This window comes from Scyliorhinus canicula, chromosome 11 (genome assembly GCF_902713615.1).
Source record: "Scyliorhinus canicula chromosome 11, sScyCan1.1, whole genome shotgun sequence".
NCBI lineage: Eukaryota > Metazoa > Chordata > Chondrichthyes > Carcharhiniformes > Scyliorhinidae > Scyliorhinus > Scyliorhinus canicula.
Genome location: NC_052156.1, coordinates 23,670,980 through 23,689,189, shown reverse-complemented (window position 1 = coordinate 23,689,189; position 18,210 = coordinate 23,670,980). Strand labels below are relative to the sequence as shown.

Here is an 18,210-nt window from a genome sequence, read left to right as displayed (position 1 = left end):
TAAACAAAGGGAGGTTATTGATGAAAGGCAAAGGCAGATGGATAACAGGCACCGAACATGTAATGAACTCCAATTGGCTTTATTGGTTGGCCAATTGGAGTATGAGCTCCCTCAATGATAGCTCATTGAGGGGGCCCATATAATCACCTGTGTAGGCTTTGTGAGGCAGTCTTAAGTTGACTGGACTGCTAGCAGCACTGTTTGTAGATGCTCCTGTAATATCGTTATTGTAAATAAATATTGGTGTGGTGACGGAACTCCTGCCTCCCGTGGATTACTACAGAACACTACATACAGATCTTTACTCATCAGCTCCTTGGCCAGCACTGCCTAGGATCCTGCTCCCAGGGTGCTGCGCAAACTCCCCATTGGCCAGGATTTGGGCGCTCCTGTGCAATTGGCCCCGGGGCAGTCATGTGGTCAGTGGAGCTCGCCCCCTTAAAGGGGCCATGCTCCGACATCCCTCCCACTTTGCGTACCTTAATACAAAGCAGCACAACTATATACAAAAGTCACAGGGTGTGATTTAATGCCACACATGGCCCACCCATTATGGGTGGGATCACTATTTAACAAATCTGCCTATTAAAGCAAGACAGCATGTCTCACTTTAATGTGCAGATTCCCGAGGAACCCTTGGGGTGAGATCAATCTCCTTCGCCTGGATCGATAACACTTTGAGTGGGCATCTATCAACACCAAATACATCTTGCTCAAAAACGAGACCGCATAATCCATGTGGTCTCTGGTCCATGGGCAACCAGGCCATTCCCAAGGGTGAATGCGACAGAAGGTGGAAAAGATTGCTGCACCTGTCATCCCCAGAAAATCACGCTGTCTTCACATGTCAACTTGTCTTGATGAGTGAAATACGGCCTCAGCAGTTCAGACTTCTTGCATCATTCGTCTGACCTTTGAAAGAATAGAGTATCTTTGAGTCCAGCTGTGGATGAGCCCTGTGAATACTGGCAAAGTGTCTAGGAAGTTTTTTTAAATTAATTTACGGGATGTGGGTGTCACTGGTTAGACCAGCATTTATTGCCCAGCCCTATTTTCCCTTCTGAAGATGGTGGTGAGTTGCCTTCTTGAACCGCTGCAGGATTGAGCGCTAGAATGATCTCCTGGGGTAAGGTGGTAGCAGAATGCTCTTACGTAGGGGCAGGTGACTTAATGCATCTACATTTTTTGTCCCAGGCCAAAAACATAGTTGTAAGCCACCAACAGCAGGGGCCAACATTGCATCCTTGCTGAGGCTCTGGGCGATATGGGCTTGTCTTCCCTTGAAAGGCCCAGCAATGGCTTGTGATTAGTCACTAGATCGAACCATTGACATACACATACTGGTTGAATTTCTTCACACTGAATATAACCACTAACCGCTAAGCCCTCCATCTCAATCTGGGCATCATATCGCTCTGCTTCAGAAAGGAACCTTGAGTCAAAGGCGATAAGGCGTTCCCAACCATCTCCCATTACGTGGGATAAAACAACCACTATACTGCGAGAACACGTGTCATATGTCAGAACTATTGGTTTCCTCGGATCAAACTGCACCAAGACATTAGAAGACTGTAATGCTTGTTTCACAACTCGGAAGATTTCTTTTTGAGGCTCTTTTCATTGCCACTGCTGATTCATAGGTGCAATGCTGCAAATGTTGTGGCCAGATTTGAAATAAACGTTCCATAGTAATTGGCCAAACCAAGAAAGGGCTTAATCCCACTGACATTTGTGGGTGCATGGACATCTCGAATGGCCATGATCTTTTCTTCCAAGGGGTGCAACCTTGTTGCATTGATGCAGATTCCTAGGTATGTCTCTTCAGAGGCCTGGAAGGTACATTTTTCACATTTTAGGTGAACTCCAGCATCACAAAAACTCTTTAATACTTCCTGTAGGCTGACCATGTTCTTCTAGTGTAGTGCTGGTGACAAGCACGTCTTCAAGGTAAACTATCACCATGGGAATGCCCTGAAGGAGATTTTCAATCGTGCGTTAGAAGTTAACGCAGGCTAAAGAGGGGCTGAACAGCAGTCAGGTATACTGGAAGAAGCCTTTGTCGGCTTTTATTGTAGCAAACTTCTGAGTCTCCTCAGCCAACTCTAGTTACAGGTAGGCATGACTGAGGTACAAATCTGAACAGGTGAGGCCTCCCACCAGTTTAGCGTAGATGTGTTTAATTCGGGGAATTGGATACTGATCACTTGGGCAGCCTTGTTTATGGTCATCTTACAGTCCCCACAAATTCTTATCAACCAATCAGGTTTAAGGACAGGAGGGAAGGCACGTGGCGCAGTGGTTAGCACTGGGACTATGGTGCTGAGGACCCGGGTTCTCCCCATGTCTGCGTGAGTTTCAACCCCACAACCCATAGATGTGCTGGTTAGGTGGATTGGCCACACTAAATTGCCTCTTAATTGGAAAAGAAAAATAATTAGATACTCTAAATTTATTTTACAGAAAGGTTTAAGGACAGGGACAATCGGTGCAGCCCACTCTGGAAACTGCACCTATTTCATATTCTGCAGCCCTTCCAATCTCTTTAGCCCTGCTTAAACCTTCTGATGCAATGCACATGGCACTGGCCTGGCTCTAAATAACTTGGCTGTTGAATCCAGATTGACATATCTGTCTTGGCTTTTACAACCTTAATTCACTCCAATTATTCATAGAAAACGTCTTCATACTTCCTCAAGACATCTTGGAGGACGTCATCAGATATTTTGAAGAGTTCCAACCAGTTGAACCCAATCTTTTGCAACCAATCTCTTCCCGTCAGATTGGGTATATGTCCTTGCATGAAAACCAAAGGCAGATTGGCCTCCTGCCCTCTGTAGGCCACTGAGATATTGGCTGTTCCAAGGATTTTCAAAATCTCTCTGGTGTATGTCGAAAGTTTGGCTGTAGTATTCTTTAAGCTTAAAGCCTGTGGTCCTGCATGCAGATATTGGGAGGTCTGTTCACCCATTACAGTCACCAAAGCCCCGTTGTCGACTTCCATATTAAGGGGTCTACCATTTACACTTTTCAATCAGCTGTTTTACTTAATTGGACTGCCATCAACCAATGTATCAAATTCTTTCTCCAGAACTTTTCTACATTATGTTCAGTGCATTGTGGACTGCTGCTGCTGTTCATTTTTGCATTGGCGCACTTTGCCTTGTACAGAAACATGCTTGAGTGTGCCCTCTTCGGCTACAATGGAAACGCACAAACTCCCGAACATGGCAGGTATCCTGGGGATGGTCCTCCCCGCAATGGTAGCAGTGCACCTTGGATTCATTTTTATGCGCTGACTCATTCCCGCTCCTTGGATTCTGATCTTGTCCCGAGGACCATATCTGACTCTGAGCTGTGCCTGGTGAACCCACCATTGACCTCACTGCCATACCGCCCTATACATGGTTAGCCTCCCTTTCAGCCACACTTTGAAGTTCAGTGGTGCCTTTTTCGGCACACTCCATCCCCTGAGCTATCTCCATTGCTTTTTCCAACGTAATTGTGGTCTCCATTCGAAGCTTCTTCTGAATATTGAGGTTATAGATCCCACAACATGTCGCTGTGTGCGGTCCCAAACTCACATTGCTCAGCAAGATGGTGAAGCCTGGCTATGAAGGTTGAGACATCACTTCATTGTCTCTCACTGCAGAGTTGAACTTATAATGTTGGAGGATAATCGAGGGCCTTGAGTTGTAATGTTCTTTAACCAATTTCCCTATCTGATCAAAGATTTTCGAGTCGGGTGCCTCCGGGGACTTGAGGTTCTGAAACAAATTATAGGTCTGGAGCTCGCAAACTGTCAGAAGGATCACCTTTTGCTTGTCCTCACCTGTGATCTTGTTCGTGGTAAAGAAGAAACCGAAACATTCGACAGACTGACTCCATTACTCGACCACTTTGTCAAGCGGGTCTAGTTTCCCAAAGATTGGCATTTCCACTCACGGTTTAATGATTCCGACTCTTGCTGGAATTTTTCTCAACCATCCCTTGTTTCCCCCCTTGATACATGACGACTCGGCTGTTATCTAAATTTATTTTCCTCATCGCCAGTGTGGTGGCTCAGGCCATACAATGGAGGCTTCCAGTAGTAAACAAAAGGAGTTTATAGATTGCCCCACGTCAGTCACATGGTCAGTGAAACTCGCCCCCTTAAAGGAGCCACATGCAAAACAAGAATGAATGTTTTTTTTTGCTAGTCTAAGTTGGGGTAGCAAGGTATTGCATGCTCCACCTGCTTTGACTAATACTGTTGTTATGATTAGAGCACAGTCATATAATTGATTTATGGGCAGCGGCAGAGATTGATAGAGCAAGGCAACAAGATGCTTTGGTGATGACAGCATAAAGAGGAGAAGGTGATGTGAAAAGGTAAAATAGAATAATGAACTTGGTGAGTTCTTTATCCAGCTAAAGTAAATTCAATGGACAAAAGAGGAATAGACTGTGGAAAGAATTTGCTAATTATACCACAGTTTGTTCCTTGAATAACTCATAATATTGCATTTTATTCCAAATCAGAAATTGATGGCTGTATAGAAGGAAATGGTGGATGTCATGAAAATGCAGAATGCACTAAAACAGGACCAAATCAGGTAAAGCAAAATGGTCCACACATATTTCTGGCTGTTCCAATTTATATTGTTTTTCTCTTTACATTTTTATGCCATTGTTTTCCCAGCATTATTGTACTTCTCCAGAATTTAAAAAATGCTGAGTAAAGTTGAAAACTGGGTTGTCAATAGCAGAAAGCCAAGAATCAAAAGAAGCATTTTAGCAATGGACGAGGTTAATTGAATTCTGAAGGCAGCTGCATCTATTAAGGGTTAAGATGGGTGTGTACATTATGATCGATGTGATAACTGTGTTAAATGGATTCTTCAGTAAACTTCCAGGTCCAGCCAGATGGGCCCAGGAAAAATGTAACCCTGAGACTCGAGCTTGTTATTCTCAGTTTGGGATTATGCTACACAAAATAACAGACCACACCCACATAAATATTTCTAATGATACTGTGCATCCTTTCTTTCATGTGTTCCTCATTCTAGGTCGCCTGTAATTGTCTCCCTGGATACGATGGAGATGGCAAAAATTCCTGTGCACCTGTCAACCTTTGCGAAAAGGTTAGCAACAAACTTATAGGCCTAGAAATTCAAGAGCACCCACTTTTGCAGAAATCAATCTTGGAGCAGAAACCTCAATCAGGCATTAGGCCCCTTATCTACATATATAAAGAGCCTAATGCCTAAGCCAGGTATGGGCAAAGGATGCCACTTATTTGTCCTTACCAATATGTACTTTTAGCGTGCTTCCTGCCCCATATTTTGGGACTTAAGTAGGTTGCATATCACCTGGAAAAATGGGCATTTCACAACCCAATTGCAAAGTCAAAGTTATGAAATAGGGCTGGATTTTCATTTTAAGGCAGGAAGCAGGAGTAGGGAAATTTCACAGATCGACACTGCAGTCTTGGGGAAAAGGGTGCCTCAAAAGACATGATTTTAATTTAGAGGAGGGGAGAGGCAGGTGAGTGTTGGTGTCAGGCCCACTGCCCTAGATGCAGATTGGTGGCAGTTCTGGACGCTGTTGAGTGCCACGGCAGGCTGGTTAAAAGGCCTCCTTCAGCTCTCTGGGACTTTGTTCCAGTTTTTTGTTCAATATTGGGCTCTCTAGTCCTCTTCCGTCACATCCCCTCAGTTTCCACTCACTCCTTATCCCCTTTCAGGCTAAATCATGCCAACCCATGCCCCTCCATCCACCTTCAATGGCCCCTCATACACTCCATGTCAACTCATAGCACTTCAATGTCCAGTATGCATTCTGTACTGAACCAACTCTGTGATAACAATTGCATGTGTGAAAAAACTTGAAAAAACAGCCTTTCATAACCTTCTTTAAAATACTGCTCTTTCTACAACCCGACTTTTAAAGTATCAATAGCAGAAACCATAAACACTTGATATCTCTTCATCTGGTGTAAACATTGACCATTAACAAAATAGGTCTAAGGAAAAGAGCTTTCAATCAGGCAATGTTTTCTCTTCCATGCACCTGTTTAATTAAATTAATAGAAGTTGGGGCTCTCAGCCAAGCATACATAATAGGTGAGGTGGGTGGGTGCAACATCTAATAGAAGTCATATTAATTAATCTCACTGAGAAATATTTTTAAAATTTGCAATCCAAGCTAAATTTCTTAAATTTGAGGGAGCTACAATTTGAAATGTGCTTGATTTGCTTACTGGCCCCACACTTCGCAATTGGGATCTATTATCAAAATGGTTGGGCCCAAGCTTCCCCTCATGCAGAGGCAATTACAATTGACTAGTAAAGGAGCTTTCTGCTTCTGAAAATATATCTGTCACTGTACTGGGCTGAAGCATTTTTATTTTAAGACCTATTTTTTACCTAAACTTGCTTTGATTGTCCTTTAGTTATGTTAGTATTTTTAAAATTTTAAGTTAACATGGATAATTTTAGCCATTTTCCATTTACATATTGAGGTCTTTTCGTATCTGAATTTGTAAAGACAATGGGCTGGATTCTCTGCTGTCGGGATTCTCCATTGCGTCGGCACCCCGGGAAGTTTCCGACGGCGTGGGGCTGCCCACAATGAGAAACCCCATTGGCCGGCTGGGGTGACAAAGCATCCAGGGGGCGCGTCTCTGGTGGGGCGGGATGAAGAATCCCGCCCAATGATGATGCAATAAATGCACAAGCGTGTAAGTAAGTTAACGGCAGCACGGTAGCATTGTGATAGCTCAATTGCTTCACAGCTCCAGGGTCCCAGGTTCGATTCCGGCTTGGGTCATTGTCTGTGCGGAGTATGCACGTCCTCCCCTTGTGTGCGTGGGTTTCCTCCAGGTGCTGCGGTTTCCTCCCACAGTCCAAAGATGTGCAGGTTATGTGGATTGGCCATGATAAATTGCCCTTAGTGTCCAAAATTGCCCTTAGTGTTGGGTGCGGTTACTGGGTTATGGGGATAGGGTGGAGGTGTTGACCTTGGGTAGGGTGCTCTTTCCAAGAGCCGGTGCAGACTCGATGGGCCAAATGGCCTCCTTCTGCACTGTAAATTCTATGATCTATGATAATAGTACAAAGAGGAAAGCAAGTTGCTTGAATATTCAGACTACAATGCAGTGGACTAATTTTAGCTATTTTATCTCCTGATCAACTTTATATTAGAGCGATTGGACCAAAAGATATTAGTGATGTTAAATCTAAAACTTTTAACTGTTCTAACTTTTTCCTTCATCTTCAATTTAAGAAAAATGGGGGCTGTGGCCCATTTTCCCAGTGCCAAGTAACAGGACCAGGAACAAGAAAATGCACCTGCAAGGCTGGCTATATTATGGTTGGACTTTCTTGTCGAGGCAAAATTTCACAGGTAGTATTCAAAGTTATTTTAGGCCTTTAAAATTGAACTCCTATTATTCCAAAAACAATATTTATTTAATGTAACATATCATAAATAGACAAAGGAAGGGAAATAAAACAGAATTAAGAATTATGTTTATTTAATTCTTTATATCCTGTATCAGTGCTGCAGCGCAGTCCTGAAGCAGTGATGATGGTCAGAGAGCTTCCTTCAGATGAGATGTTCATTTGATGCCCTGTACTCTTCATCCAACTGTCGGCTTCCTGCTTCTCACCTGAACAAAGGAAGGTTGAAAGTTGCAGAGAGGAACCTTGGTCGCCCGTTGACACCATGATGCGATGTTCAGGAACGTAGTTGAAGTTTTTACGGCAAACAGGGTTTTGTGGTGGATGTTCAAGCGGCACAGTGGCACAATAGTTAGCACTACTGCCTCACAGCACCCGGGACCCAGGTTCAATTCCGGCCTTGGCTGACTGTATGCATCGAGTTTGCACGTTCTCCCCATATCTGCGTAAGTTTCCTCCGGGTGCTCCGCCATAAAAATACTGTGACTCATTAGTCGCCTGTGCTTCCCCCTGGCTTTAGATGCACATTACTGCCACTCCTTAGACTTTTCCACTGTTGTCAGCTGAAGTCGAAAGCCAGAAGGAGAGAAGAAGTTCCTCAAGACAGATAAGAAAACAATTCTTCTCTCAGAGGGCTGTTAGCCTTTGGAATTCTCATCTACAGAGAGCAGTGGGGGCTGTGACATTGAATGTATTCAAGGCTGAGTTAAACAGGTTTTTGGTGACAAAAGGAACACTCTAGGGCCGAGTATAATTTGAAGCGGATGACGAGTGGATAACAACAAAACGTGGTTCCCAATTTGAAAATGGCAGGTGATCGCTCACCAGAAACTCTCCAGTTCTCTGGCCTCCATGACAGGGCCTTATCCCAGGATGATGGCAAATGATCTGAAACTATTTTTCGGCTGCTGGCACCCAGTATGTGACAGTTGGACCAAAGTAAAATTGGACCTATTACCTCAGCAGTCAAATCATTTTTTGTGAAGTAGTTGTGTGTGTAAAATCCCTCACATTTGCCTAAATTCTGCTCAGTTCATTACTCGTGGAACACTTTAAGGCAGGGGTGGGCAAACTAAGCTGCATGCGGCCCGCCAAAGGTCTTTATGCGGCCCACCAAGTCATTAAAAAAAAAAGTTAAAAAAATTTTTTTTTAAGGTTAATGGGGCTGTTGGGTTACTTACTGGTATAGGGTGGATACGTTGACTTGAGTAGGGTGATCATTGCTCGGCACAACATCGAGGGCCAAAGGGCCTGTTCTGTGCTGTACTGTTCTATGTTCTATATGAGGCGCCCAGAATCATAACCGGGTGAAGTAATTATTTTACTTAATATACTATGCGGCCCTTTAAAATTGTGAAATTCTGAATGTGGCCCTTGCACGGAAAAGTTTGCCCACCCCTGCTTTAAGGTATTCCTCAGAGCCTGTGTAAGAATAATTCCAATCAAATAAAAGGTATGGGCCGGATTCTCCGATCCCACGCCAGGTTGGAGAAATGCGGGGGGGTGCGCGAGAATCGCGCCACACCGCTCTGACGCTGGGCCGTCGATTCTCCGGCGCCCGCGGGGTCGTCGCCACGCTGGATGGGGGCCGTTGAAAGCCCCCCGGCGATTCCCCGTGCCTCGACGGGACAAGTGCCCGGCGAGTTCGGCCGAGTCCCGCCAGCGTAGGTTTCGTATGGTCCTACCCGGCAGGACCTCGGAGTTCCGGCTGCGGGGACCGTACTGGTGGAGGGGGTGGGGTCTCCGACTCTGGGAGGGGGGTGCCTCCATGATGGCGTGGCCCGCGATCGGGGCCTACCAATCAGCGGGCGGGCTAATTCCGTGGGGGGGGTGCCTATGTTCCTCACTGCCGGGCCCATGTAAGTCTTCGCCATATTGCCCGGGGACCAGCGCAGAGATGGGAACCCATGCGCATGCGTGGACTCATGGCCGCATGCACGGACTCGCGCCGGCCGTGGCGTGCGTGCCCGGACTCATGCCGGCCATGCCCGCGCCGGCCATGGCGCACCAGTTTTCGAGCGCCGGAGCAGTGGACACCACTCCGGCGCCATACTAGCCCCCTAGGAGAGGTGAATGTCTGGTCTTGGAAGCAGGTTGACGCCGGAGTGGCTCACACCGCTTTTGACGCCGACGACAGAACTTGGCCGCAGGATTGGAGAATCCCGGCCATGATCTTGCTGTGTATTTTCTTTTAGGCCTTCAATGAAAAATCACATTCTGATTGTTTTTGACAGGAACTTGCCCGGAAAGCCGATTCTGCGTTGTTTCACAGATACCTTCAGGTAGCGATGGACCTTTTTTATATTTTTCAGGCTAAATTCATGAAGAGTATCTGTTAAAACCTTGCTCAATCGTTCTTCATTTTTTTGAACCATTGCAGACAAACAACATCAAAGAACTTAATGGTAAAGGACCATTCACGGTGTTTGTGCCCAGGACGGCCACATTTACTCAGGATACAATGGTAAATGTATATTAATATTACACACATCACAGTTCATTGTCAAAATACTTTTGGGAAAGCTGAGCAGTGTTTCCAAATACCACTGCTTTCATTTTGCCGAAAGGAATAGACAGCTTGGACAGAGACCTTTTGAAATATTGTAAATCATTTTCATTCCTGGGTCCCAATCCTGCCATCCAGGGCACATGTGGGTCGGTGTTATAACCTGCCTGCTTACCACTGGCTGGGGACTAATGGCAATCCCACAATCCTTTGGGAGTATGAGCTTCCCCAATGAGGGGGAGCGGAGAAATCATCAGCAGATTACCTGCATAAAGATAGCTGGCCAGTTTGGAACCAGCTAGAGGAGAGTGAGCAGCAAAGGAGTTGCTGTTGTATATATATATGTTATTGTAAATAAATGTTATTTCTTTCTATCCTTCGACTCATGCTGGATTCTTCGTGGCCCTCACTAAAAGTCGGGGAACAACAAATGCTGGCACCAGTACCCAGAAGGTGATTTTCGAGAAGGTGACCAATTAAGTGACGGTCTCTGGGAGCCCAGTCCAATTAAAAACATAGGGTTATGCCCTGAGGATAGGTAACCAATAGGACATCCTCCAGCACTGAAATATTGTCAGCCCCATGGTCAGAGATGGGAACTTCCAATGTAGGAACAAGAGGGCGTCTCAAGATGGAGACACCCTGTGAAGGATTTTGCAAAAGTTAAAAATGGCCACAACTGCCAGACCATCATTCTGCACAGGGTCTCCATAGGACAGTTTGAGGCCACAGCTGTAACCCTCTGGCAATCACAGCTAGGATTGAATTCAATGAAGTATCAGTGGCCATTTGTTCTGCGTTGGGTGGATGTCTCAATTCAAATGCTGGGCTTTGGCCTCAACAGGGGCCTGTCTGACATCTGGAAAATTCCAGACAACTCTGACAAGCATCTTCAATATGCAATGTAATTGGCTATGCACCACTATCAACCAGGCCTCAAACCAACCTCCATGAAAATTACCTGGAGATGGGACCACCATGGTGGCGGTTGGCATGCTGGCTGACAACAGGAAATTGGGGCCTTGCCAGTATCTGGTCCTGCCTCCACATCCCATTCAGCACATTAATTGTTTCCTTCTCCTCCTATTCTGCCAAATCTGCTGAGTATTTTCAGTTTTTAATTTCAGATTTCCATCATTCACAGTGCTTACTTTCATAAGCAGTCTTGGTTTGGACTGAGCTAACCAGTTTTATCCAGAACAATGGTGGGCCTTATCACTGGCCTCAGCACACTTAGCTAAGGAGGGGCAAACATCCCCTCAGGTTCCATAGCCTCATATCCATAGCAGGCTTCCTCTCTGCTGTCCTCGGGCTGGGAGTGTCTGATTACACATGATGATAGGATCTGGGTTGGTGCCTCAATTGGTGGAATTCTGATTAAGGTGGTTTAGTACCCATGGAGAGATTATACAACATGGAGAGATTGTACAACAATCTTTTTGTATCTCTTTTGCAAGTTGCTGTAAGGATCTCAAATTTACGCATCAAATTTAATGGAATGATATGAAATTCATGGCAGAAAATATGAAGTGTTCATAGACTTTCATAGAATTTACAGGGCAGAAGAAGGCCACACGGCCCATCAAGCCCATACCGGCCCCTGGAAAGAGCACCCTATCTAAACCCATGCCCCCACCCCATCCCTGCAACCCAGCAACCCCACCCAACCTTTTTGATACTACGGGCCAATTTAGCATGGCCAATCCACCTGACCTGAACATCTTTGGACTGTAGGTGGAAACCGGAGCACCCGGAGGAAACCCACACAGACACGGAGAGAATGCGCAGACTCCACACAGACAGTGACCCAACCGGGAATCGGACCTGAGGCCCTGGCGCTGTGAAGCGACAGTGCTAACCACTGTGCTACAGTGTTCTCCGTGTAAACTATTTATCATTTCACCTGATTGGTTTATTTTTGATTGAGGAATGATCCCACATGTAACTATTCCATAATGTTTTGTGCAGTATTCAATGCACTTTTTAAATTTACAAAATATTATTTTCTTCAACTTCAGAGCATAGGAATCCCTACAGTGCAGAAGGAGGCCATTCGGCCCACTGAGTCTGCACCGACCCTCTTAATTGCACCCTACCTAGGCCCACTCCCCTGCCGTATCCCCATAACCCCACCTAACCTAGACATTATGGGGCAGTTTTTTTTATCGTGGCCAATCCACCTAACCTTAATTATTGCTCCTCATAACATTGCATGCTACAGCTGCAAAGGATTATTACATTGTTGTACTTGAAGTAGAGCTTAGAAAGTTTAATCTGTTTTCAAAATGAATATTGAATGCTTAGTATTGCATGATGGTGACCTCCCCGAATTAACAGTACGCGATCAGCTCATATCCTCGCTAAATATGGAGGATGTGAGATCCTGTCCAGGGGCTGTTTTAGGGTCTGCAACCCATGCACTTGCATAGGACGCCAAGTCAGTCAGAGACCCCAAAATGTTCAGGAATCCCCCAAAACGTCAGGAGACCCCACATTAGTCATGGGCCCCAGTGTGCACCCAGAATCAGTTCATGCTGGCAGCATTGTTCAATCAAGGCGGCTGACCTCTCGACCTATTGTATTCAATCTGTATGAATGTTCCTCATCAGCAGCCAAGTCAGGGCAGTATTAGATTCACGAGCAATTGTTTCACAGTCAGGGCTCCTGATCAGACCCAGCCTCCAAGCCAAAACTTTGCCTGGGGCCCCCAGAGATCAAATACCAGCCTTGCTCCACCCTGCCAATGAGACCTCACAAGTGGCCAGGTTAAATTAGAAAAACACAGTCATGCTGCCCTTGATTTTATATCCAGTAACATTAAGATTGTAAAATTGTGAGCATCAAACACATGGGGCTGAATTCTCTGCTTCGCGACGCCAGAAATGTGAATCGCGATCAGATGGAAAATCGGGCATCCGGCCGAAATCAAGGGGCTGGATTCTCCGATCCCCAATGCCGAAATCACGTTCGGCGATGGGGCAGAGCATCCCCGAAGGTGACAAAATCAGGGGCGGCGCTGCTTTTGCGATGTTCCGCCCGCTGAAAAGCGGCATATCCATGGCTTCAGGCCATTGCCTGAGGCCCGCCCCGCGATGCTCCGTCCCCCACCAGCGAGTCCCCAACAGCGTGGGACACATATGGTCTCATCCATCAGGAACTCAGCATGGCGGCAGCGGACTCAGTCCAGCGCCGCCACAGTCAGGGGAGGGCAATGCTCTGGGCTATATCAGCAGCTTGGGCTGGGAGCTCTACACTGCCTGGCTGCTAGCCCCCGGAGCAGGGAATCGATGGTCGTTTTGCGCCAGGAAGTAGGGGACCAGCAGAGCTCACTCCAATCAGGACATTTGCAATGTGACCTTTGGAGCCCTCCCTGGTTCTCTGCTCCATTCAGGGCAGAGGCCTCAGCAGTGATCCCCACTTCTACGAATCACTGTCTCCTCCTAGTGAGATTGGCAGTGCTGACTGCCTCTGCAACCACCGAGAAGGTGATGTTCAGAAGAGCAGGTTTGAGTCTGCAGCCCATCCTGGGAAAGAGGGCGTCCCTCCGTTCCTCACTGTCATGAAGCTTGGACTCCCGACCTCGATGGGGGGGGGCAGGTGTTCTGTGAGCAATCTTGGTGGCTTCAGTGTGTGTGGTAATTGGGGTGCTTAAAAACAGCTCTAGCTGCCATGCCTTTTAGCGCTAACTCTGACCCAGCGGTTAGAACGCCAGCTGGGCAGGGAATTGCACAGTATTTGTGACAGCAGAGTGCTGGCCCATTGTATGTCCTGACTCACTTACTGAATAGCGCCCCCAACGAGAACACAAATTGCATACAAAGTCTCGGCGGCAATACTTAATCATCTCCCAAATGGAGAATTTTGCCCATAGTTTTCCAATGAGTTCCCTGCTGGTGAAATCAGGCTTTGCAAAACCCACCCTATCCTGTAGCCCTGCCTCAATCCCTGTTTTGGCTCTTTGATACAATATTCCTAAATCTTTTGCTAGAATCTGAACTCCCAGAGTGTCCCATTGAAAATGGGAATGAGAAATTATGTCTTCTCTCAGAGATCATTGCGCTTTGGGATTGCCAGGGAAAGGTGGGCCCTGGGTCATTGGATATATTCAATATATTTGAGTTAGTCAGATTTTTGATCTTCAAGGGCATCAGGGGTTATGTGGGGGTGGATGGGGGGGGGGGGGGGGGGGGGGTGGCGGTGGCGGTGTAGGCAGGAAGGTGAAGTTGAGGCCAAGATCAGATCAGCAATGAACATCTTAAATGGTGGATCTGGCTTGGGATCTGAATGGCTTAGTCCTGATTCTATTATCTTATGACCTGAAGCTGATTGTAAATAGCCTTTGTCAAATTAATGAGAGAACTTTCTGAACAGATGAAAGAATGGAAAGCACGCGGTTTGATTGGAGATTTGCTTCGATATCACATAGTAGGCTGTGGCAAACTTTTCCACAGTGATCTAAGGAGACAGACTTCCATTGTTGCCTTATCTGGGAACCCCATTCGGATCTCCTGGAAACAGGTGGGTGTGTTCGTACTTCACTGTATCCCCCAACTTGTGCTCTTATTAATCAGTTTCATTGTACAAAATCTTTAAAATGCTGCTTGGGCCTCAAGCATCTAAAAACAAAGAGATCCCTGATTTCTAATTGAAATTGTATGCAGGAATGATACGAAAAGATATTCCCTTCTATTAAAAGCTTTTGCATTATTCATGTGATGCACCTCATTAGGAACCTCATGAATATTCTAATATATACACTTTGCAACCTTTAAATCAGCTAATCATGGAAATTGGCTGCACAAATCAATGTAAAATTATTTTGTATGTGTCAGATTCAAAAACAACTTCTTCCCCACTGTTACCAGGCTCCTAAATGATCCTCTTATGGACTGACCTGATTAATACTACACTCCTGCATGCTTCACCCTATGCCAGTGTCTATGTGTTTACATTGTGGACCTTGTGTTCACCTTTTATGTATTTTATTTTTTATTTTATTTGTTTTGTTTTCATGCACTAAATGATCTGTTTGAGCTGCTGCAGAAAAATACTTTTAATTGTACCTCGGTACACGTGACAATAAAGAAATCCAATGCAACCCAAACCTCGAGTCCTACTTTTCACATCACTCTGTAACATAATAACCCACCTCAGAAACCCACAGCTCCTCCAGGGGTTCTGAATCTTTGGTTAGAGCACCTCTGGTTAAGGTAAATATCTACTTTTACATGTCTGTAAAGTCCTTTCCACATTGACTCCTTTCATGTCTATACAATGTAGATTTTTTTCATTACATGATCCTCTGATACCAGATTTCAGTCATGTGTTCGTGTTTCTGCACCATCATGGTCTCCGTGTTCTCTTTGCCTAAAGTGAACTTTTTCCAAATTTTCTGGTCACACTTGTGCTTAGTCTGGAACGTCCTCGCCCAAAAGTAAGCAAAGAACTGAAGGCTGAATATTTGGCCTGATCAGTGGATTTTACTGTTTAATCACAATATCCCTTCTCTATTACTTTAACAATACAACTTGGTATGTTTATTGCTGATGCCGAATGATGATTCAAACTAGTGCCAGATCTGACATCCCCAGGATCCCTTTCAACTCGCTTTTACATCTGTCCACAGCATCTATAGGGTAGATATGATACCCATTATTTCTGCAAACACTTCTCTAATCCAAAGAATAAGCTACATTCCCCTCTGCTTCAAGCTATCAGCCTTGCCTGGGTGTATTTGATTTCAAGGAAGATCCTTTGCTGCATCTGCACCCAGTCAAGGAGAATGGTCAAGGAAAGGTGCTGGTGTATCCATGGAGATGACTCTGTGCTAGACCATGGACATTGCTGGCCAAGGGTGATGGACAAATTTGTACGGCAGAATAAAAGTGGAGGGAATCTCACTGCAGTTAACTGGAGTGTGATTCCATTTTTGAAAAGTAAACTATTTAATCTTTTTAACAGAATACGATTTACTTGAATGGAGATGCACAAATAACCAGCACTGACTACATTGCAACAAATGGAATTGTCCATTACATCAACAAAGTCTTAGTTCCATTCAACTTAACGGCTAGCAACCGATCAGTCACACCTCTGGTAGGTTGCAAGGAAATCTGAAAACACATCTTTTTTTATCGGTGATATTTTAGCTTTGCAAAGTGTCTCTTTCTCACTCTCTTTGAAGATTCATGTTACAGTTTTAGGAAATGCATATGTATCCTGATAACACAGTGGGTTCATCCAGTCAGTGATTGCAAATCTGGAAAGTGCCAGATGGAATTGTTGATCTGTTACATTAGGTGATTTTCCCTAGAGTTTGACATAAGCGGGATTGATTAAATTTCACCTCAGTGATCCTAGGTTGTGAATGTAATACAGACTGGAACCTCTACTCCCGAACCCTGTCCTCTGCCCTTTACCGGAAGCATGCAAGGGCAAGGATAGGATTGGCTTAGTTATGATGTCCCCTGAATGAACTTTCTATCTCATCTCGCATTTAAGGCTTTTGTGTGAATTCTGATCGATTTGGGTGAGAAAGGAGCTGGAGAAAAGGTTAATATAGCTGTTCTAAAAATCACATATAAAACAAAACAAAATAGCATAATTACTGAAAATATTTGTTGTCCGTTTGTTAAAAGAACACTCAAAATTATATAGTGACTCCATGCATGTTAAATGTCACCAAAGGAATCAGTTTAAGCTAGAGATTGGAATACAGGGATTGGAAGACTGGAATACGTTGATGAAAGCAAGGCCAAAGGAAATTCTTATTTAGGTCGGTTTGCTGACCTGCATTAAGAGCTTTGATGCAATAATCCATTATTAATCAGCCATACGGACTTGAAGCTCCCAGTTGATTCACAGACTGTGCTCAGTGAGCTAACTTAAGCTGAGTTAGCAGTGGAGTACGCTACCACATTGCCTCGGGCTGTGCAGGGAAGGGAAAAAAATAAGCTCTGATTCATGATTGCTGAACCCAGAAATGAGAAAAATTATATATTCCCTGGCAGCCATAGGGGACACACTTGCATTCAGTTGGCAGCCTCAGCACCCGGCATGGGGAGGGGCCATCAATCTGTCATTGGCAAAATGCCAATATCCTGGTCTATTAATGGTCTATTTGAATATTTAAATTTGCTTCACGCCTGCTTGTGGCAGGCAGCCTGTGGGAAGCCGGTCCCGCAGTTGGTAAAATTCATCAGTGGTGGGACGTGGACAGGTGGTGGTGGTGGGGGGGGGGGGGGGGGGGGGCATTTACCTCAGCTCCCTCCCCATTTTATTGCTACGTCCACCATGATTCCGCCTCGTGCAGGCTGGCAAAATCCTGCCTGTTATTTTATCTTACATTTTTGGAGCAAACTTTTCACATATTTCTTGTGTTTGAATTCTTTGTTTGCAGCACAATATCACCACGGTTGCAAATGCGAATGGATACAGGATTTTTAGTAGTTTGATCAAGGTAGGACATTTTCTTTAATACTAGTGGATTTTTGGTTATGCTGCTTCTATTTGGCCAATGATTACACTGTAGCTGAGGAAAGGTGCCAAATGGAAGTGGTGGCTGATTTCACTGAAAACAATTGGACGGAAAGAACCAACTTGTTCTATGTTACGACCTCCTCGGGCGTAAACCTTATATTGTATATGGTTCACTTCCTACCCCTTGGAGTACAAACTCCCCAGGTGATTAGGGGAGGCGAAGCCTCTCCCCTAATAAGGAGGAACATTACAGAACATAAACCCTGCCCTGTGAGCAGGTCGGGGAGGTTGACCCTGCGGGGTGTGGGGTAGAGTAATTGTAGTATTGTGGGTAGAGTAAATATACCTAGTTGTTATCCTGCCTACCTAGTGTTGTATGAAGTCCTTACCTTCGGCTATCACATTCTATCATTAAGACATCCTAATAAGTCACATAACCAATTTGTTACTTTTGAAGGACAGTCTCTGTTGTACAGTGGAGGACATCTTCAGGTAGACATCTTCAGGTAGACAATGTAGTCATCTCTCTTCCTGTATTAAAAAATTATTCTCTGCCTTGAATATCATCTGTCCTGAACTAGAGACAGGAGATCAAGAAGAAAAATCAATTTTTTGTATCTTAAAAACAAAATCATTCCTGCGCTTTCCCTCATCTTGACTTTCTGCACAGTGCCATCTAAACTGGTGCTCACGGGAATGTCACTGGTGTGTTGAATGGGGAAAAACTGATCTCAACTAATTATAAAAGAAAGAAGATTTGGGACTGTATAATATATTCCTAGATCG

At 45.0% G+C, this 18,210-nt stretch overlaps 1 protein-coding gene across 1 annotated transcript in view; it reads left to right on the top strand.

The window, feature by feature from the left end:
* Window positions 1–18,210, top strand: part of stab1 (stabilin 1) — a 324,671-nt gene that overhangs the window by 219,891 nt on the left and 86,570 nt on the right. The window contains exons 43-50 of the mRNA XM_038812582.1: window positions 4,519–4,592; window positions 5,046–5,120; window positions 7,264–7,383; window positions 9,674–9,721; window positions 9,820–9,903; window positions 14,317–14,463; window positions 15,907–16,041; window positions 17,345–17,404. Of these exons, the coding sequence (XP_038668510.1) occupies window positions 4,519–4,592; window positions 5,046–5,120; window positions 7,264–7,383; window positions 9,674–9,721; window positions 9,820–9,903; window positions 14,317–14,463; window positions 15,907–16,041; window positions 17,345–17,404 (743 nt within the window). The remainder of the gene's footprint in view (window positions 1–4,518; window positions 4,593–5,045; window positions 5,121–7,263; window positions 7,384–9,673; window positions 9,722–9,819; window positions 9,904–14,316; window positions 14,464–15,906; window positions 16,042–17,344; window positions 17,405–18,210) is intronic.